Raw genomic sequence first — 16,273 nt, forward strand, 5'->3', positions numbered from 1 at the left:
CTGTCTCACCCCGCGTGCCTATGTGTGTAGTCTTCTCACTATTTACTCCTCACTGGAACCAGCCGTGCAGGAAACTTATTCCTCGCATTCATTACACCAGTTTCGATCCATGGGCAGGCTAATTCCCCCCCGTCTCCCTAAGTTGACCGACGCGACAATTTTTGCATTGCTTTGCAATGGCTGCATTCATTTTACGTAAACGTTTGTAAAATGCAGCATACCGAAAATCTGCACTCGCATGGGAAAATACCATGTCACTGAGAGCAACTGTCCACTTTTTTTTGTTATTGAACAATGCTTTCACATGGCCCATCTGCTCCCTCATCAACTAACTGATCCTAACATATGTACAGAAAATGTCGGCCAGTGACCACTAACAGGCAAATGCGGCTTCCATATGCATCTCATGTTTTCCGCATATCAGGACACGCGCCAGATATCCGTCCGGTCAGAACAGTACTAATGTTCAAGCTGGTCCATGCCAACCATAAGGAATATTGGACAGAGGCCCGCGACAAGCGCGTACCACAACTGCATGCATGAGAGCGCCCACCCACCTCTGCATTTATTATGTGTTTACCTACTTTGACGCCATACGCCCCGTCATTTGGACACCACATGCACACTTAAGCTGAGTGCTTACCGGCCCAGGCAAATCGTCAGTTCATTATTTGAACCATCATCTGGAATGCAGTGTTTTTGCACCATCTATGTAAGATTTGCTTACAGCTGGCATAAAGAATAAAATAATGACAGAGTGGCAACAACACAGATTACCCAGTTATCAGACTCGAGAAAAACTAGATTATTATGTTTGGTGAGGACAGCAGTTCATACGGAGGGATGACACTACACATGGTTAGCCAGGAAACAGTTCAACATGAACTTATGCTGACCGAATGGTAAGTGTTCATCCAACTATAATAGCAGCTTAATTGATCGGTTGAGCTTGAAGCCCATGGCGCACTAGTCCTCTAAGCGTCGACGTTTAGCTGGCAAGCTTGTCACTTCATCTTCATCACCACCCAATCCAGCTGCGCGCGCCTCGGGTTCGTCAGCTCTGTTTTCCAAGCCGCTCTCACTAGAGATTCCTGCCGGATGCGCGGATTCATCTGGATCGTACTCACCGAACCCTTCCTCCTCATCAACTTCATTTGTCTGATCCGCCACTTCTTGCTTCAGGTCTCCACGACGGCAGTCAGCTTGCTGGATCACCTCACCCTGGAAGATTTTAAGACGACACATTTTGAACTTTCTTGCTTTCAATGGCAACAAGCTTGCATCAAACAAACAGTCACAACAGGGTTTTTCCTCACCTGTCCCGAACAAGCGTGTCTTCTCGCCGGTAGCACCGTTGTACTCCATGCGCTCGCCGCTGAATCCAGGCTTGCTGAAGTTGTCTGCGAGCATATAGATTGGATAGAGTGAGCACTGCCAGCTACAAATCTCATAACAAATTAGAAATAGAGTCATGGTTAAGGGCAAGTGGTCTTCACCTGATATTCTTTCACGATGATTTTCTCACGCCGATCAGAGCAGCAGGTTGTGCCGCTCGCCGTTGATTGCTCCCAAGACATCGCCATTGTGAAGCAGTCTGGACTTTCAAAAAAATTTGAACCTGTGGCAAAGGAGGGAAACTGAAGCAATGTAGCCGAGCAGGCACCCCAGCTGTATCTTATACTGCGTCTGTCTTGCCCCAGGCCTTCGTCTGCATTTACTCTCTCTACTTGATCCTTTTGAATTTTGAATAAAAATGGCGCACAAAAACCACCCCGTTTCGGGTGTTCCTGACTATGCGTGAGGTCCATGTGTCAGCAATACACACATCGATGAAACGCAACAGATAGGAACCCCACAAAAGTAAAACATAGAGCATGTAAATGATCCTCTCGTTTAGGAAAATGCACGTTCTAACAACCTCCCTGATGATCTAACAATAACATCACATATGCAGCTACTCTAATTCCATCCAGGGTGCATGGATTCCACATTAACCTCATCATAGTTCAGTGGCATAAAAACCTTTTGTCCATTCTCACGGTACAACAATAAACAGAGCAGTTTGATGCATGATTGATTTTAGGGATGCAACAGTGCCACATAGGAAACACACTAGAAAATACCCTGGTAAATTTTTTCACAATATACAGTAAAATAGAAAACTCATTGCTCAGCCAAACCAAGCGGCCGCTTGCAAGTGTTCCGCCGGTGTCCTTCGATCCTACAATTCTTGCATTTTGCTGGTTTTCGTGGTTTCTTTGGTGTATCACCCCTTTCCGGGCACGTGGTCTTCTTATGACCTTCGCACCGACAGATGCTACAGAATCTGGTGCGCTTGCTTAAACCTTCGTATGTGGCTTTGTCCCGACTGTTCGTCGGCCTGCCAGCGCCTCTATGCTTGTTAGGTGCACCAAGCCCTTGAAGTTTGTTTATGCTAGCAGACTGGCCAGCACTCTGGCTATGCCCCGCGTCATGGTCAGCACTTGCAGTTGCTATTTCCTTACCCTTCCTTGCATCTGCCGTTACGGCCAGTTGGTCCTCGAAAGCCAAACCGTCCCTCACCTCTGCTAGTGGTGCCGAACTTAACAGCAAAGCATCGAGACCAGCATTGACGTGGTCATAACATGCAGCGCTAGCATCCCCCATGTGCATGACTTCCATTGCCTCCAAATACAAAGTTGCATGCCTATATGTGAATGACAAGCTCAGTGAGTTGTCCTTATTGGACAAGGTGATCTGGAAGTACATCCCTGGCGTCTCTTATCCATCGTTTCAAAATATGATGCTTCAGGATCTCCTCCAGATGCAAAATCTACATAACCTGCAAGACCATACAGCGCCCCCCTCCGTCAGTTTGTGAATTGCATTATCATTTCAACCCAGATAGTTAAAGCTTCACAGTAACTCACTCTCAGGACATGGGAGCACAACATCCCAGTGTACTCAAACTGGCCACACTCGCAACTGAATATTGACTTGTCTTCGTTTATGGTCACCTCATATTCAACCTTGCTCCACTTTTCTCTTTTGGCTGCATTGTTGTGTGTTGTCTTGTATCTCTTCAGCCTCTCCACTTCACTTACATTATAGGTTGTTCCTTCAACAATTAGGCAACCAAATTCCTCAAACATATTCCTTGTGTATATTTTGCTTGCATGCCGCTCTATTGCAAGGTTGGTCCTCCTCACAACACCACCCTGTCATTGACATTACAGATAGAAAACACATATCGGTTTCAGGTCTCATTACCCATTAAAATAAACATAATGGAGATGTACAGGATGTATGTCTTTGTCAGACGGGCAAAAAAACCCAAACTTACAATCATGGTCCTCTTTTCCTCATAGCTCTCTTCACGCTCTCTGTCAAACTGCAACCTCATATACTGCCTAACGAGCACATGCATAGGGCTCATGGGGCATGTACATTTTCAGCATGTGGTTTGCGCTCTCACTTCTTTGAGTGCTTGTCATTTTTGCGCAGAACACACCTCTGAAGTACGGCTTCGCCCACTTCCTCCTCATTTCATAAATTTGTGTCATGTAAGTGTGGCTACGGAGGTTGTATTTGTCCAGCAACATGGCCCATCCTGCTTCAAACTCATCTTCAGTAAGCACGTGGTTCACAGCCTTGTGAAACTCTGCCTGAAAGTCGCTCTTCTTCGTGTACAGTGGACCCAGTGTATCCTTTGCTTTCTTCCGGACATGCCACTTGCACCATCGGTGTACTGTCTGAGGATGCGTATTCCTTATTGCCACCTCCATGGCCCTGCATTGATCTGCAATGGGAAATGAACTTTTTTTAGTGTCCACACATGATCAGTAATATATGAACTAGCATCACCATAGGATGTCATCTTTGGTACACATTTATCCATGTGATATTCCAACTGAAGCATACCTGTCAATATTGTCTTTGCAGCAGGCCCACCCATCAACCGTAGAAATTCTATGAACACCCACTTGAAGCTCTCTTCTTGTTCATCCCGCATCAACACTCCAGCAAGAATAATACTTTGGTAATGATTGTTAACTCCCACAAATAATCCAAATGGCATGTCACAGAGGTTTGTTCTGTACGTCGTGTCGAAGGTCACCACATCACCAAAGAATTTATACTACATACGACTGCTTCCGTTAGCCCACATGTCGTTCTTCACCTTCCTGGAATTGCCTGCCAGTACCACATAGGTGAAACCTAGGTCGGTGGAACGGATATCCGCAAATACTTCCAATGTTTTCCGCACATCATCGTCTGCTTGTTCACGACTAATCTTGCCGCATATGTTCCCGAGAGTCCTTTTTGTGAACGGTACCTTCTCCACTGACCCAAAGAAGCTCCCAATTATATTGTACACTTTCCCAAGGTTAACATTGTTCTCCCTAAGTTGCCTTATCAAATCCTTTGTGTACACATCAATATGTTTGTGCGAGGGCCAGTATACTTTCTCACCCATGGTAAGTGACATTGAGTGATTGTGGTTCTCACGGTGCTTCGTGATGTACCAGCTGTTGTCCGACGCACGCAACAGCCTGATCAGAGCCGGGCACTCGCATTTGCAAGAACGGTTGTTCTCAGCTAGGTTTCCCCTGCAGAACAAGTAGCAAACACATTGTACATCGGATCAGGAAACCAGCACAACCTCTGTGTTGAAAATACTTGCTTCTTGTATATGTGACAGGACTTACAGAGCAACCACAAACAATTTCCTGCATGCTCTTCGTTCTCTCCGCATTCAGACGGCTCTTCCCGTATCTAATCCCAAAACCAACCTCCCACGAATAAAGATTGTAGAAATCATATGCCTCGCTCAAGGAGTCAAAACTTAGTCCTAGTTCTGGGCGTATCATACTTTTGTCAGGTTGTTCTGCATATTTGCGCATAGAGAGCTCCAATGCGGACATGCGAGATGGGCATGGGGCTCGGTCCGGCGGCGCACTTCCTAGCCTTAACCTACAATTTTTCAAAAAATGCATACATGTTATTAAACCAATTCTGACCGAAGACCCCTTATCAGACTAACTAGTTTTTTTTATCATTTTCACCCTCTCAGATGTGTGTTTTGTCCACTACCAGGAAATGAAGACCATAGAGTGCTGCAATCATATCTACATGAGCCAGTGTGCACACACAACTCATATAAATCTGAATAATTTTGCGTATTACCTTTTTGTCTAGCCGGGCGCCTCTAGATTTACCCTGTCAGTTGACTGTGCTGACCTTGTCAGCGAGGGAGGACGTCCATGGCGCCCATCGTCTTGTGCGCCATGGTTTCCACCTTGTACAACGTACTCACCCATGGCAGACCCATCGCTTGGATCGCAAGCTTCCAAGCGATGAGAAAAAAAATCTTATTCTCTTTTTCTTGCCCTCTATCACTCTATGACTCCAATGTCAAATCTGATGGGAAGAACTTACTCTCCACTCCGCCGCACGAAGAGACAAGCAACTGAAATGCTTCATCTTTAGTTCTGCACCACAGCTATGCATGCTTCAAAGTATCAGATCCCATGCCCTCCATTATTCTGCTAATGGATCATTAATGATGCAGACAAAAATTATATGGGGAAGATGGATCAGGTCATGAGACACCGTACGCGCAAGGATGCCACAGACTGCACAATATCCCGCAGGCAGGCAAACACATATATCTCATGAGAGTGTGTGGCTCGAAATCAGCAAAGGAAGTCTCAACAGATGTATAATCTGCCTGACTCCATCTATCACTGGGGTCCACATGTCGGTTGCTTCTCATGCGTATCAAGGAGTTCAAAATAAGTTCATGGCAGACAAAATCCTTTGCAACCAGACAAGCAGAGATTTTAGCTCGGAAATTCTGTAATTGCTTTTCTTCAAGCTGTGTTCCCATCTCTTCTCCCTACTGGTACAACCAGCACCAGTAGGGCTGTCTCATGATTCTCCAAGTAGATACGGTACTGCCATAGGACAGTACTTGGCCAGATTTGACTTCAGATTCTAGGAGCATCAGTTCTCATGGTGTTTGGTCCAATGGTGTCCAATCAAGCTCAAACCTCTGCTCAAGTAGAAGCCAACGACTATGAATAAAATCGTTCATGATCCTCTGCAGGAGCTTGTCAAATCATTCATATCCTATCAGATGTGCAGTCCGTGTGACCCTGACCATGGTGGCAGAGTTCCAACTAGAAAACTCTAGCTATATATACCAGGGTTGGGGAGAAGAGAGGTACCAACCAAGAGGGAACTGCCATCGGTTGCTTGACCCCAAGGAGGAAAGAACAAACAGTAGCAGATTTTAGTGCCTCCCCAGCCTTTGTTGATGGGCCGCAGTGCAATTGCAAAATCGACTGGTCTTCTCCGGTAAGTAGCCTCTAGCATCCCTCTAAACCTGCAATACTGAAGCTTTCAATTTGGTAGATTCCAGAACGATGACATTCAAGCATTACTGTAGTCCAAAGATTGTTCATATCCTAGTGAAGAGAAACTTGAATTGCTAAATGCAACATCATTATGCTGATATGCTCCATAAAGTAACTGCTTGGATTGCCATATGCAGGGAAGTTAAGAACAGGCAAAGCTCTAACCTTACGAGCCAGGTGCAGCCAACAAAAGCAAGGTCAGCAGAGACAGCACTGTGGGTGCCACACCCAAAGACAGGGATCTACTACCCCAGGGGCTTTGAGTGGGTCATGGAGGATGTCCCAAGCAGCGCAGCAACGTTCCAGCAGACATACTGGCTCAGGAGCGGCGACGCAGACACAGCAAGCTCTCCCACGTCAACCGACGGCACAGCTGCCTTTGATAATCCATTTCTGTGAATGCATAAGAGGCCTCACACTGGAAGAATCACTGATAGCAGCAGTTCTACAAGCCACCACCATTGTTGCCAGGTCGATACATAATATGATAAACCAGCTGCTCAGATTTCCAGCATGTAGGCACCGCATCCACCGAAAGATCAGTGTTAAACTCTGCATTAATCTTCGCTATTGCATTCTCATTTTCACTGATTTTACTTAAATAAAAGCCGCACCTGATTGTAATATTGGGAACATTCTGAGCTAACAGTTTTAACTGTCAACCTTGGTGCAAAAATTATCCTACTAATTATAATCTTCAGAAAAAATAATACAGCCTTCAGTTTTGTTTCGCCTTGTAGGGAAGAAATTATGCAGGGGAGTCAAGAGTTCACAACAGAGCTCAATGTTTGTATGCATTTTCTATTTCAGCTAGATTGTAATTAACCATATCCAGACATAATGCACTACACACACTAAGTGAACTGCAGGTACTTAACAAGAGTAACAATAAAAACTTGCAGGGTGCACCCAACCAAGAGAATGTTAATGGACAATTTTAGCCAAATATAAAGACCATTATCCGAAACGGAAAAAGTACCATGGATTATCCTCGTTATGTTACTATGAAAACGTCCAAGTTCATCAAAACATCAAAATGCTTTGAAACAACTTTCCAGGTAGACAATTGACTACAATCAAGCGGACAATGGTAACATTGCCTGTGCCAATTGTATGATCGCAGCTATACTAGCCATAAGGACGAGACTTTTCAACAAGCTTTGGTGCTTCATCTCCTTCAGACTTTTTCTGAAACTCAATGCCCTGAAACTGGACCCTTGAAGATCGATATTGACAACCATAAGCATTTCCAAAGCCCCATCCTAAACCAAGACCAACTCCGCATCCCCCACCTATTCACAAAGAGGAAATTCAATTCAGTACCAATTTACTCTAGATGATGTATATAGTAACTGACAAGCTTCGTACCGATGCCCAAGCCGAATACGTTCAGAGGCATTCCTGTGGTAGAAAAGCAAATTAAAGCATGTTATTTTCTTACAATGAATGTACATAGTCAATAAGGAATAGTTACTGACGTACAATAGGACCATAACTCTTCAAAGAAAGTCTGTTCCGGTAAATTTATCCCCAGACATAAGCCAGTTACAAAACCCTCTATTAGCTGGGTGCGTGGGACTAGTCTATCTACCTGTATTGGCTATGGATCATATTCTTAATTCATATTAAAGTGTAATACTACTATAGAACTGAAGCTTGGATTTTTAGCACGAAATCAGAAGAAGAAAAAAACTAGTTAAATACAACTTTGTAATTGTTGATTTAATTTGTTAGACCAGTGTACAGATTGAATTAAATCTGTGGGCACAAACCTTTTGCATATAACCTTTTGGCTCCCTGGTTAATAGAATATTTTTGTTCCTTCTCATCTTATATTAGGTAGAACTAGGAATGCTGTTGAGTAACCATCCCTGTGATGTTTGGTTTAATAACTATCAACATTTGAAAGATTAGCTAGCAATGGGTGAAAGGCCTGGCTAGGGAGTGATGGGGTTTAAAATAGATGTACCAACAATAAAATCCATCTCAAGAACAATTAAAAAAAATCGTCTACTCTACGCCTCTAGTTCAGGAGGCCGATGGATCTAACTTCGCTTATGTCTCACATTTCTATAATACTGAATGTTATGTCATAAGCATTTCCATAAGATGCTTCGGAAGCAGGCTTCATATAATATTGGACCAACTTAGATGTTGAGGAACAAGTTCTACAGTACAAAAACATGCTTACATGGAAACCGGCTTCATATAATTTTGAATGTTGAGGCATAAGCATTTCTGTGCGTATGACATATTATCATACAATTTTGGTACGATGGTTGAAATCCAACATCCATTTTATCACGTCTGTGAGCAGTGGAGATCCATCGTCGTAACAAGCTGGACCAGTTTCATCATACGCAAAGCTGTTCTGTTATTTCTTTGTGACTCCATATAACAATTAACTCCATATGGAGGCTTTTGGTAACCAATTCGCATGCATCTTACTGGTTATGAAGCGGGTAAACAGATTCCCATTTGTAGGGAGTGGGACTGCTAAACAGATATATAGGAGTACTAAACAGCGGAATCTATAAGCAAAAATCAGGACTAATTCTCCCGAATATGCTTGAACAAGAAGCGATTCCAAGTTCTCGCCCCTCCCTTAAAACTTGAGCGGTGTAAAAACCTCACAGACAATTTGCGGCGAAAGAAATGAATCATTCCGCACCTCCGAACCCCCATCCGACTCCGAATCCGCAGCCGACGCCGAAGCCTGCGCCGATTTCAACAGACAGAGACAAGATCAAGAAACCTAAAACGAAGCGAGAACCAAATCGCCGCAAGAATGCAAGATCCAATAATTTGAAGAATCAAGGTCAGCCGCTTACCGACCCCAATCCCAGGGCCGCTGAAGGTGGAGACGACCATGGATGGATGCCTTCCCGCTACGCTGGTGGTGCTCCGGGGTTGGATGGGACGATGAGCGAGCCGATGGGAAAGCGGCACTTCGGTGGTCTTGACGACATGGTGACGTCAGCAATCAGTGGGCCGCGACTGGCCGGGCCAAGTTTTGGGCGGGCCCAAGGATCAGTCCGGTCGCTCTTTTTTTTAAGAAAGCATACCTTCATTACTTAACTGTGGTGAGGCAAATCGCCCACAACACATTCGCCCACATGGGCAGGTACATCGGACTCCCATTCCATAAAGTGGTTTGGTGCACAGTGGCGGCCAGACTTGGCGAGTTCATGAGCTACAGAATTACCACTACGCCTACATACTGAAATAGTAAATTTGAAGAACCATAGTTTCAGTTGGTATTTCATGTCTTCGATAACAGTCGCATAAGCCGAGGAGTCGACCTTCCTCATATCCAACGCATCCACCAGAAGCTGTGAATCGGTCTCAAACTCCATCCGGACCATTCCCAGGTCTACTGCAGTGTTTATGGCATGTGACATGGCTACCACTTCAGCAGCGAAAGCATCGGAGATATGCTCCTGTCTTCCAGCGGGCATGCACCAGGCTGCCATCTGTTGTCCTGACCGCGACTCCCCATCCTGCATGCTGCTGCCCAGGTATAAAGAAGCCATCGGTATTAATTTTGTAGTACTCCTCAGCCAGGGGGCGCCACTTGTCTGGATTAGGTTTGTCAGCCGACTTGCAGAAAATCTGGTGATACTCCATTCCACTGCTTCATGTCATTCATGCCACTTCCGCGGGTGACAGAGGGATTTCTCCTTGTAGGATCGAAAGTAGGTCTAAAGGGGTGATTAGATTACTTGACCAAATAAAAATCTAGCCTTTTCCTAATTTTTAAGTCTTGACAGATTTTAGCAACTTAGCACAAGTCAAACAATCAACCTACACATGCAATTCTAAGAGTGTAGCAGCGGAAAGTAAAACATTGCATATGAAGGTAAAGGGAAGGGTTTGGAGAAGGCAAACACAATGTAGATACGGAGATTTTTGGCGTGGTTCCGATAGGTGGTGCTATCGTACGTCCACGTTGATGGAGACTTCAACCCACGAATGGTAACGGTTGCGCGAGTCCACGGAGGGCTCCACCCATGAAGGGTCCATGAAGAAGCAACCTTGTCTATCCCACCATGGCCATCACTCACGAAGGACTTGCCTCACTCGGGTAGATCTTCACGAAGTAGGTGATCTCCTTGCCCTTACAAATTCCTTGGATCAACTCCACAATCTTGTCGGAGGCTCCTAAGTGACACCTAACCGATCTAGGAGACACCACTCTCCAAAAGGTACTAGATGGTGTGTTGATGATGAACCCCTTGCTCTTGTGTTTCAAATGATAGTCTCCCCAACATTCAACTCTCTCTCAAAGATTTGTCTATGACGGAAAGACGATTTGAGTGGAAAGCAACTTGGGGAAGGCTAGAGATCAAGATTCGTGTGGTTGGATTGGAATGTCTTGGAAAAACACATGAGTAGGTTGTTCTCTCTTAGAAAATGAGTAGTGAAAGTGTAGGCACGTTCTGATGGCTCCGTCTTGAATAGAGAAGGGGGTGGAGGGGTACATATAGCCTCCACACACATTTGACCCAACTCGGTCAGACCGAATAGGAGAACTCGGTGAGACCGATTCAGTTCAAATGTGAACGTTAGGAATCTCGATGGGACCGAGATGATCAACTCGGTGGGACCGATGTGCTAGGGTTAGGACAAAACCTCATCTCGATGTGACCGATTTGCATGAACTCAGTGAGACCGATTTCAGCAATGAGCAAACAGAGAGTTGGTCAGGCAAACTCGGTGGGACCAATCGCTCATTTTGGTAAGACCGAAATGTTATGAAGGGACACAGAGAGTTTGCATTGCGAACTCGGTGGGACCGATCACTCATTCTGGTGAGACCGAAATGTTACGAAGGGAAACAGAGAGTTTGTATTGCCATCTCGGTGAGACCAAGATACCTATCGGTGAGATCGAACTGATTAGGGTTTCTGGCAGTGGCTATGTCAAAGAAACTCGGTGGCGCCAGATAGATCAAATCGGCGGGGCCGAGTTTGACTTTAGGTTTTGGACATATTTGGATTTGAGAAAGTGTTTGAGGGTTTTGGAGCATATCACTAAGCATATTGAGCAAGCAGACCATTAAGCAACACCTCATCCCCTTTTAATAGTATTGGCTTTTCCTATGGACTCAATGTGATCTTGGATTATTAAAATAGAGATGAAGAGTCTTGAGCTTTTGCCAATCTTTGTCCTTAGCATTTTGAAGGGTCCACATCTCTAGTCCATGCCATGCCAATCATTGAACTTTCTAAAATATTTAACTTGAATGGATATTAGTTCAATGAGCTATATGTTGTTATGAATTACCAAAACCACCCGGGGATTAGTTGCACTTTCAATCTCTCCCTTTTTGCTAATTGATGACAACATATAGAACAAAGCTTCGACAAATGATAATATGAGTGAAATAAATTGTCGCTTTGAGAAGTATGTGATAAACAAGAGCTTCCCCTAAATTTGTGCATTATTTAAAATTTGCTTTTGAATGCAAATGCATAATCGATTAGGATCATGGGTCAACTCTTCCATGTCACATACATCTTAGTGAAGCGCTCAAAATGATAGAATATAAAGAACATGCACTCATCACCAAAGGAAACATGATTGATCATACACAAATATTAAGTTATCATCATTCAAGCACGCATTAAAGCATAATATGATCAAACACATGATCATAAGAGTATCTCACACACAAGCATAGATAGTAGCAAGAAAACGATCAAACGACAAGTAGCAAGAGAAGCAACAAAAGGCAAAATGCTCTTTCTCTTGAAGCCTAATGATCTATACACTTCCTCCCATTTGGCAACAAGTTACCAAAAAGTTGAAAATGCATAGTGCTATGCGACACTCTAGGCACGATCTCTGAGAGCTCCGGTGTGCGAAGATGGCGTGGAGAGGACAACATCTGCAAACGCTTCTGAACATGTCTGAGGAGCTGGAGGAGTTACAACTGGAGGAATGACTGGGGCAATTGTTGTAGGTGCTGAAGTGGTAGTCCTCGTATCACTAACAACTAGCACAGCTACAGACCTTTATGCCCTTGGCACACGCTGAAAAGTGTTGGTGGTTGGTCTGTCACTCCTGTCCTCAATCTCTTCTTGTAGCTTCTCAACCGTGGTCTGAATCTCGGTGACCTTCACATCTTGATCATGAAGTTTAGTCTCAAAGATCCTTTCAAGGCTCTCTTGATTTCGAGTCAGGGTGGCTAGTCCTTTCTCTATTCTCACTGTTGCCTCAAGCAGATAACTGAGTTGATCTTGCTTGGTCTTGAGATTGACAACTGAAGCATCTAGCATTGTGGAAGTCTTTGCAACCTTTGCTTTCTCTTGCTTCTCCTGAGCCTCTACTGAAGTAGGATGTGATGCATCCATGACAACCACATTGTCCTCAAAGTCTGTCCTCAGGGGAAGATGATCTTTGTCTAGTAGACATGTCCATGGCCCCATCTTGGAGTTGATGAGCATCTCAATGTGGGGGGCATATCCACATGACCTTTTCTCGTCAGCAGCAATTCTCTTCACAGTTTCAACGATCAAGCTCATCACCTTGAACTTTTCTGGCACATCAAACATGTGAAGCAGTTTGATTGAGTGACCACAGATCATCCTATGATCTCCTGACTTGGGCAGCAGAGTGACCTCAATATAGTGTTTATTGTGGTCAAACCTGACAGCAGATAGTAGATGGATACAAATTTGTGAGTCTCCAAGGCATCATCATGGATTTCCTTGTACATGTGAGCCATGGAGTTGTGTCCCTTCCTTGGCTTGGCATACACATCTGTGTCATCTTCACCTTGTTCAAGGGCATTGATCAACTTGGCCCACTCAGCAATTGATGATTGATACCTTGTGCCTTCAGTCATCCAGACTATCTTGCCATCTGGATAGAAATGGGCAATTGAATAGAATTGCATGACCATTTCATCGTTCCATTTTGTCAGCTCTTGACCAACAAAAGTGTCAACTCCGTTCATTCTGAAACTCTCATGAACTTCTAGGAAGTAATCCTCATTGTCATCAATGAATTCCCAATCAACCCATATCATGTCACTGAAAATGGGCTTCTTGTCCAATAAGACTATCTCATAGCAGTCTTGTTGTTCCTTGGTGTGAAAGCGGTAGACCACAGCATTCCTTCTCCTTGCAGCACATGGATCAGTCTGTCTCCACAATCTGAGACATGCATCCTTTCTCAACTTCATGTTCTCAGCCACTGGATGATTGTCGTCATGATCTGGAATCTTGAGTTTTAGCTTTCTGAGCACTTGATGCTCTTCATCCTCTTGCACTTCAGGCACTGGGGCCTTGTTCTTCCCTGCAGCTGAAATGTTTCTGGTGGATCTCTTGGGTGCAGTTGGCTTTGAAGCTTGAGCTTGAGTTGAGGGCTTGGGGGCTGTCTTGGGCTTAAATGGAGCAGCCCCAGACTTGATAGCATCCCCCATGAGCTTATGAGATTTTGGCACTGGTTCTTCCTCCTCATCATCATCTTCATCAGATTCTCTCATCATGGAAGGTTTTCCTATCACTCTGGCAATAGTCTTCTTGACCCTTTCCTTCCTTTTCTTTCCTCCAGCAGCCTCTTCCTCTCCAGGTTTCATAGTTTCTAGAGTGGAGGCTCTGGCTTTAGACATGGGCTTCCTCTGGGTAGGACCCTTCTTGTGCATACTAGGCTTCATGGCAGCAGCAGCATCTTGCTCTTTCTTGAGCACTTTCTTCTTTGAGGTCACTTCCTCACCAGCAACATAGTCCTCATCAATTACAGGATGGCTCTCTCCTCCCACCACCTCCTCCTACCACCACCACCACCCAACCATGGCACCTAAGGATCTAGCTCACCATGGATGGTCTTCTGCATTGGGACTTCTCCCCCGGCCTTGCGGTCGCGGCTCAGGTGCGTCGATGCTTTGGATCTACGGTTCATTTCTCCCCTTCTGGTGGTAGCAATGAATTCTTTCTAGTGGTTAGTTTTTCTTTGGCCTCTTTTACCCTTAATGAAGAATCTGTTGCACTGGCTCTGCAATGCTCCATTGGAGGTCTCCCTTCGGGTTTGCATGTTAAGCATTTGGATGGATGTCATTTTTGTTTCTTGGTGGCCTCTAACCGTGTTGGTCATTCCATCTATTGTCTCAAGGATTGAATCTAGCCGGACTTTGTCTGCCATTTTAGTCTTTATCAACCAGGGGTGCATTCTCATTTGCATAATCCTCTTTATTGGCATTTGGATCAGCCTAACCCTGAGATCAGCTCCAGGTCCCCTATTGCATGCAACTCATCACATCGTTTTACGTCTAAATTGGGTCCTGTGATTGAGGCTTCGTGTAACACCCACAATGCGGCTATATATCCCATGTGTCGGGGCATGACTTAGAGGCATAGCTGCATGGTAGACATGTCGCAATAGGGGTAATCTTTACACATCCCATGTACTGAATAAGAAAGGGATAAAGAGTTGGCTTACAATCGCCACTTCACACAATACATAAATAATCCATACATCATCCAAGGTACAAACAAAGGTCCGACTACGGAACCAAAATAAAGAAAGACAGCCCCAAATGCTAGATCCCCAATCGTCCCAATTGGGCTCCTCTACTGATCATCCAGAAAAGAAACATAGCAACGGCCCGAATCCTCGTCGAACTCCCACCTGAGTTCGGTAGCGTCCCCTGCACTGGCATCATCGACACCTGCATCTGTTTGAAAGTATCTGTGAGTCACGTGGACTCGGCAATCTCACACCCGCGAGATCAAGACTATTTAAGCTTAAGGGTAGGAAAAGGGTAGTGAGGTGGAGCTGCAGCAAAGCACTAAGCATATATGGTAGCTAACTTACGCAAAAGAGAGCGAGAAGAGAAGCAAAGCACGGTCGAGAAGCTAAAAATGATCAAGAAGTGATCCTGAAACTACTTACATTCAAGCATAACACAAGACCGTGTTCTCTTCCCGGACTCCGCCGAAAAGAGACCATCACGGCTACACACGCGGTTGATTCATTTTAATTAAGTGTCAAGTTCTCTACAATCGGATATTAACAAATTCCCATCTGCCCATAACCGCGGGCACGACTTGCGAAAGTTCAAAAGCTTGCAGGGGTGTTCCAACTTAGCCCATCACAAGCTCTCACGGTCAACGAAGGATATTCCTTCTCCCAAGAAGACCCGATCAAACTCGGAATCCCGGTTACAAGACATTTTGACAAAGGTAAAACAAGACCAGCAAAGCCGCCCGAATGTGCCGACAAATCCCGATAGGAGCTGCACATATCTCGTTCTCAGGGCACACCGGATTGTCCAAGCTCCGGGTAGGCCAACCCAGAGTTGCCCCTGGTGGCCATCGGCGGCTGACAAGTTGGACCAATACTCAGAGGAGCACTGACCCGGGGGTTTAAAATAAAGATGACCCTTGAGTCTGCGGAACCCAAGGGAAAAGGCTTAGGTGGAAAATGGTAAAACCAAGGTTGGGCCTTGCTGGAGGAGTTTTATTCAAGGCGAACTATCAAGGGGTTCCCATAACACCCAACCGCGTAAGTAACGCAAAATCAAGGAACATAACACCGGTATGACGGAAACTAGGGAGGCAAGAGTGGAACAAAACACAAGGCATAAGGCCGAGCCTTCCACCCTTTACCAAGTATATAGGTGCATTAAAGTAAATAAAATATAATAATGATATCCCAACAATAACCATGTTCCAACAAGGAACAAACATCATCTTCACCTGCAACTAGCAACGCTATAAGAGGGGCTGAGCAAAGCGGTAACATAGACAAACAACGATTTGCTAGGAAAGGTGGGTTAGAGGCTTGACATGGCAATATGGGAGGCATGATATAGCAAGTGGTAGGTAGCGCGGCATGGCAATAGAGCGAACAACAAGCAAGCAAAGATA

General features: G+C 44.9%; 2 protein-coding genes and 1 long non-coding RNA gene across 3 annotated transcripts; 1 reads left to right on the plus strand and 2 right to left on the minus strand.

Annotated features, from left to right (window-relative positions):
• Positions 1–799: 799 nt before the first annotated feature.
• LOC119300642 lies at positions 800–6,667 on the minus strand. Its single transcript, XR_005146540.1, has 9 exons — positions 6,564–6,667; positions 5,167–6,375; positions 4,689–4,953; positions 3,901–4,589; positions 3,323–3,778; positions 2,910–3,197; positions 1,497–2,821; positions 1,317–1,400; positions 800–1,221 (listed from the first exon to the last, which is right to left on the minus strand). It is a non-coding gene; the product is annotated as an uncharacterized LOC119300642 (long non-coding RNA).
• On the plus strand, positions 6,177–7,124 carry LOC119300640. The gene is made up of 2 exons (XM_037577542.1): positions 6,177–6,339; positions 6,536–7,124. Exons 1-2 carry the CDS (start codon positions 6,299–6,301, stop codon positions 6,795–6,797), a joined length of 303 nt encoding a protein of 100 aa, XP_037433439.1. The 5' UTR covers positions 6,177–6,298; the 3' UTR covers positions 6,798–7,124.
• Positions 7,125–7,333: 209 nt separating this feature from the next.
• On the minus strand, positions 7,334–9,368 carry LOC119300641 (protein TRIGALACTOSYLDIACYLGLYCEROL 5, chloroplastic-like). The gene is made up of 4 exons (XM_037577543.1): positions 9,230–9,368; positions 9,070–9,114; positions 7,767–7,799; positions 7,334–7,690 (listed from the first exon to the last, which is right to left on the minus strand). Exons 1-4 carry the CDS (start codon positions 9,267–9,269, stop codon positions 7,527–7,529), a joined length of 282 nt encoding a protein of 93 aa, XP_037433440.1. The 5' UTR covers positions 9,270–9,368; the 3' UTR covers positions 7,334–7,526.
• Between the last annotated feature and the right edge of the window lie 6,905 nt (positions 9,369–16,273).

This window comes from Triticum dicoccoides, chromosome 5A (genome assembly GCF_002162155.2).
Source record: "Triticum dicoccoides isolate Atlit2015 ecotype Zavitan chromosome 5A, WEW_v2.0, whole genome shotgun sequence".
In the NCBI taxonomy this organism is placed as follows: Eukaryota; Viridiplantae; Streptophyta; class Magnoliopsida; order Poales; family Poaceae; genus Triticum; species Triticum dicoccoides.

Excerpts from the sequence above, each read along its gene's own strand:
- LOC119300640 (XM_037577542.1), top strand. The coding sequence starts at position 6,299 with ATGGGCCGCAGTGCAATTGCAAAATCGACTGGTCTTCTCCG. Across the intron at positions 6,340-6,535 it reads AAATCGACTGGTCTTCTCCG|GGAAGTTAAGAACAGGCAAA; the intron begins GTAAGTAGCCTC and ends TGCCATATGCAG.
- LOC119300641 (XM_037577543.1), bottom strand. The coding sequence starts at position 9,269 with ATGGTCGTCTCCACCTTCAGCGGCCCTGGGATTGGGGTCG. Across the intron at positions 7,800-9,069 it reads AGTCGGATGGGGGTTCGGAG|GAATGCCTCTGAACGTATTC; the intron begins GTGCGGAATGAT and ends TTTCTACCACAG. Across the intron at positions 7,691-7,766 it reads CGTATTCGGCTTGGGCATCG|GTGGGGGATGCGGAGTTGGT; the intron begins GTACGAAGCTTG and ends CTTTGTGAATAG.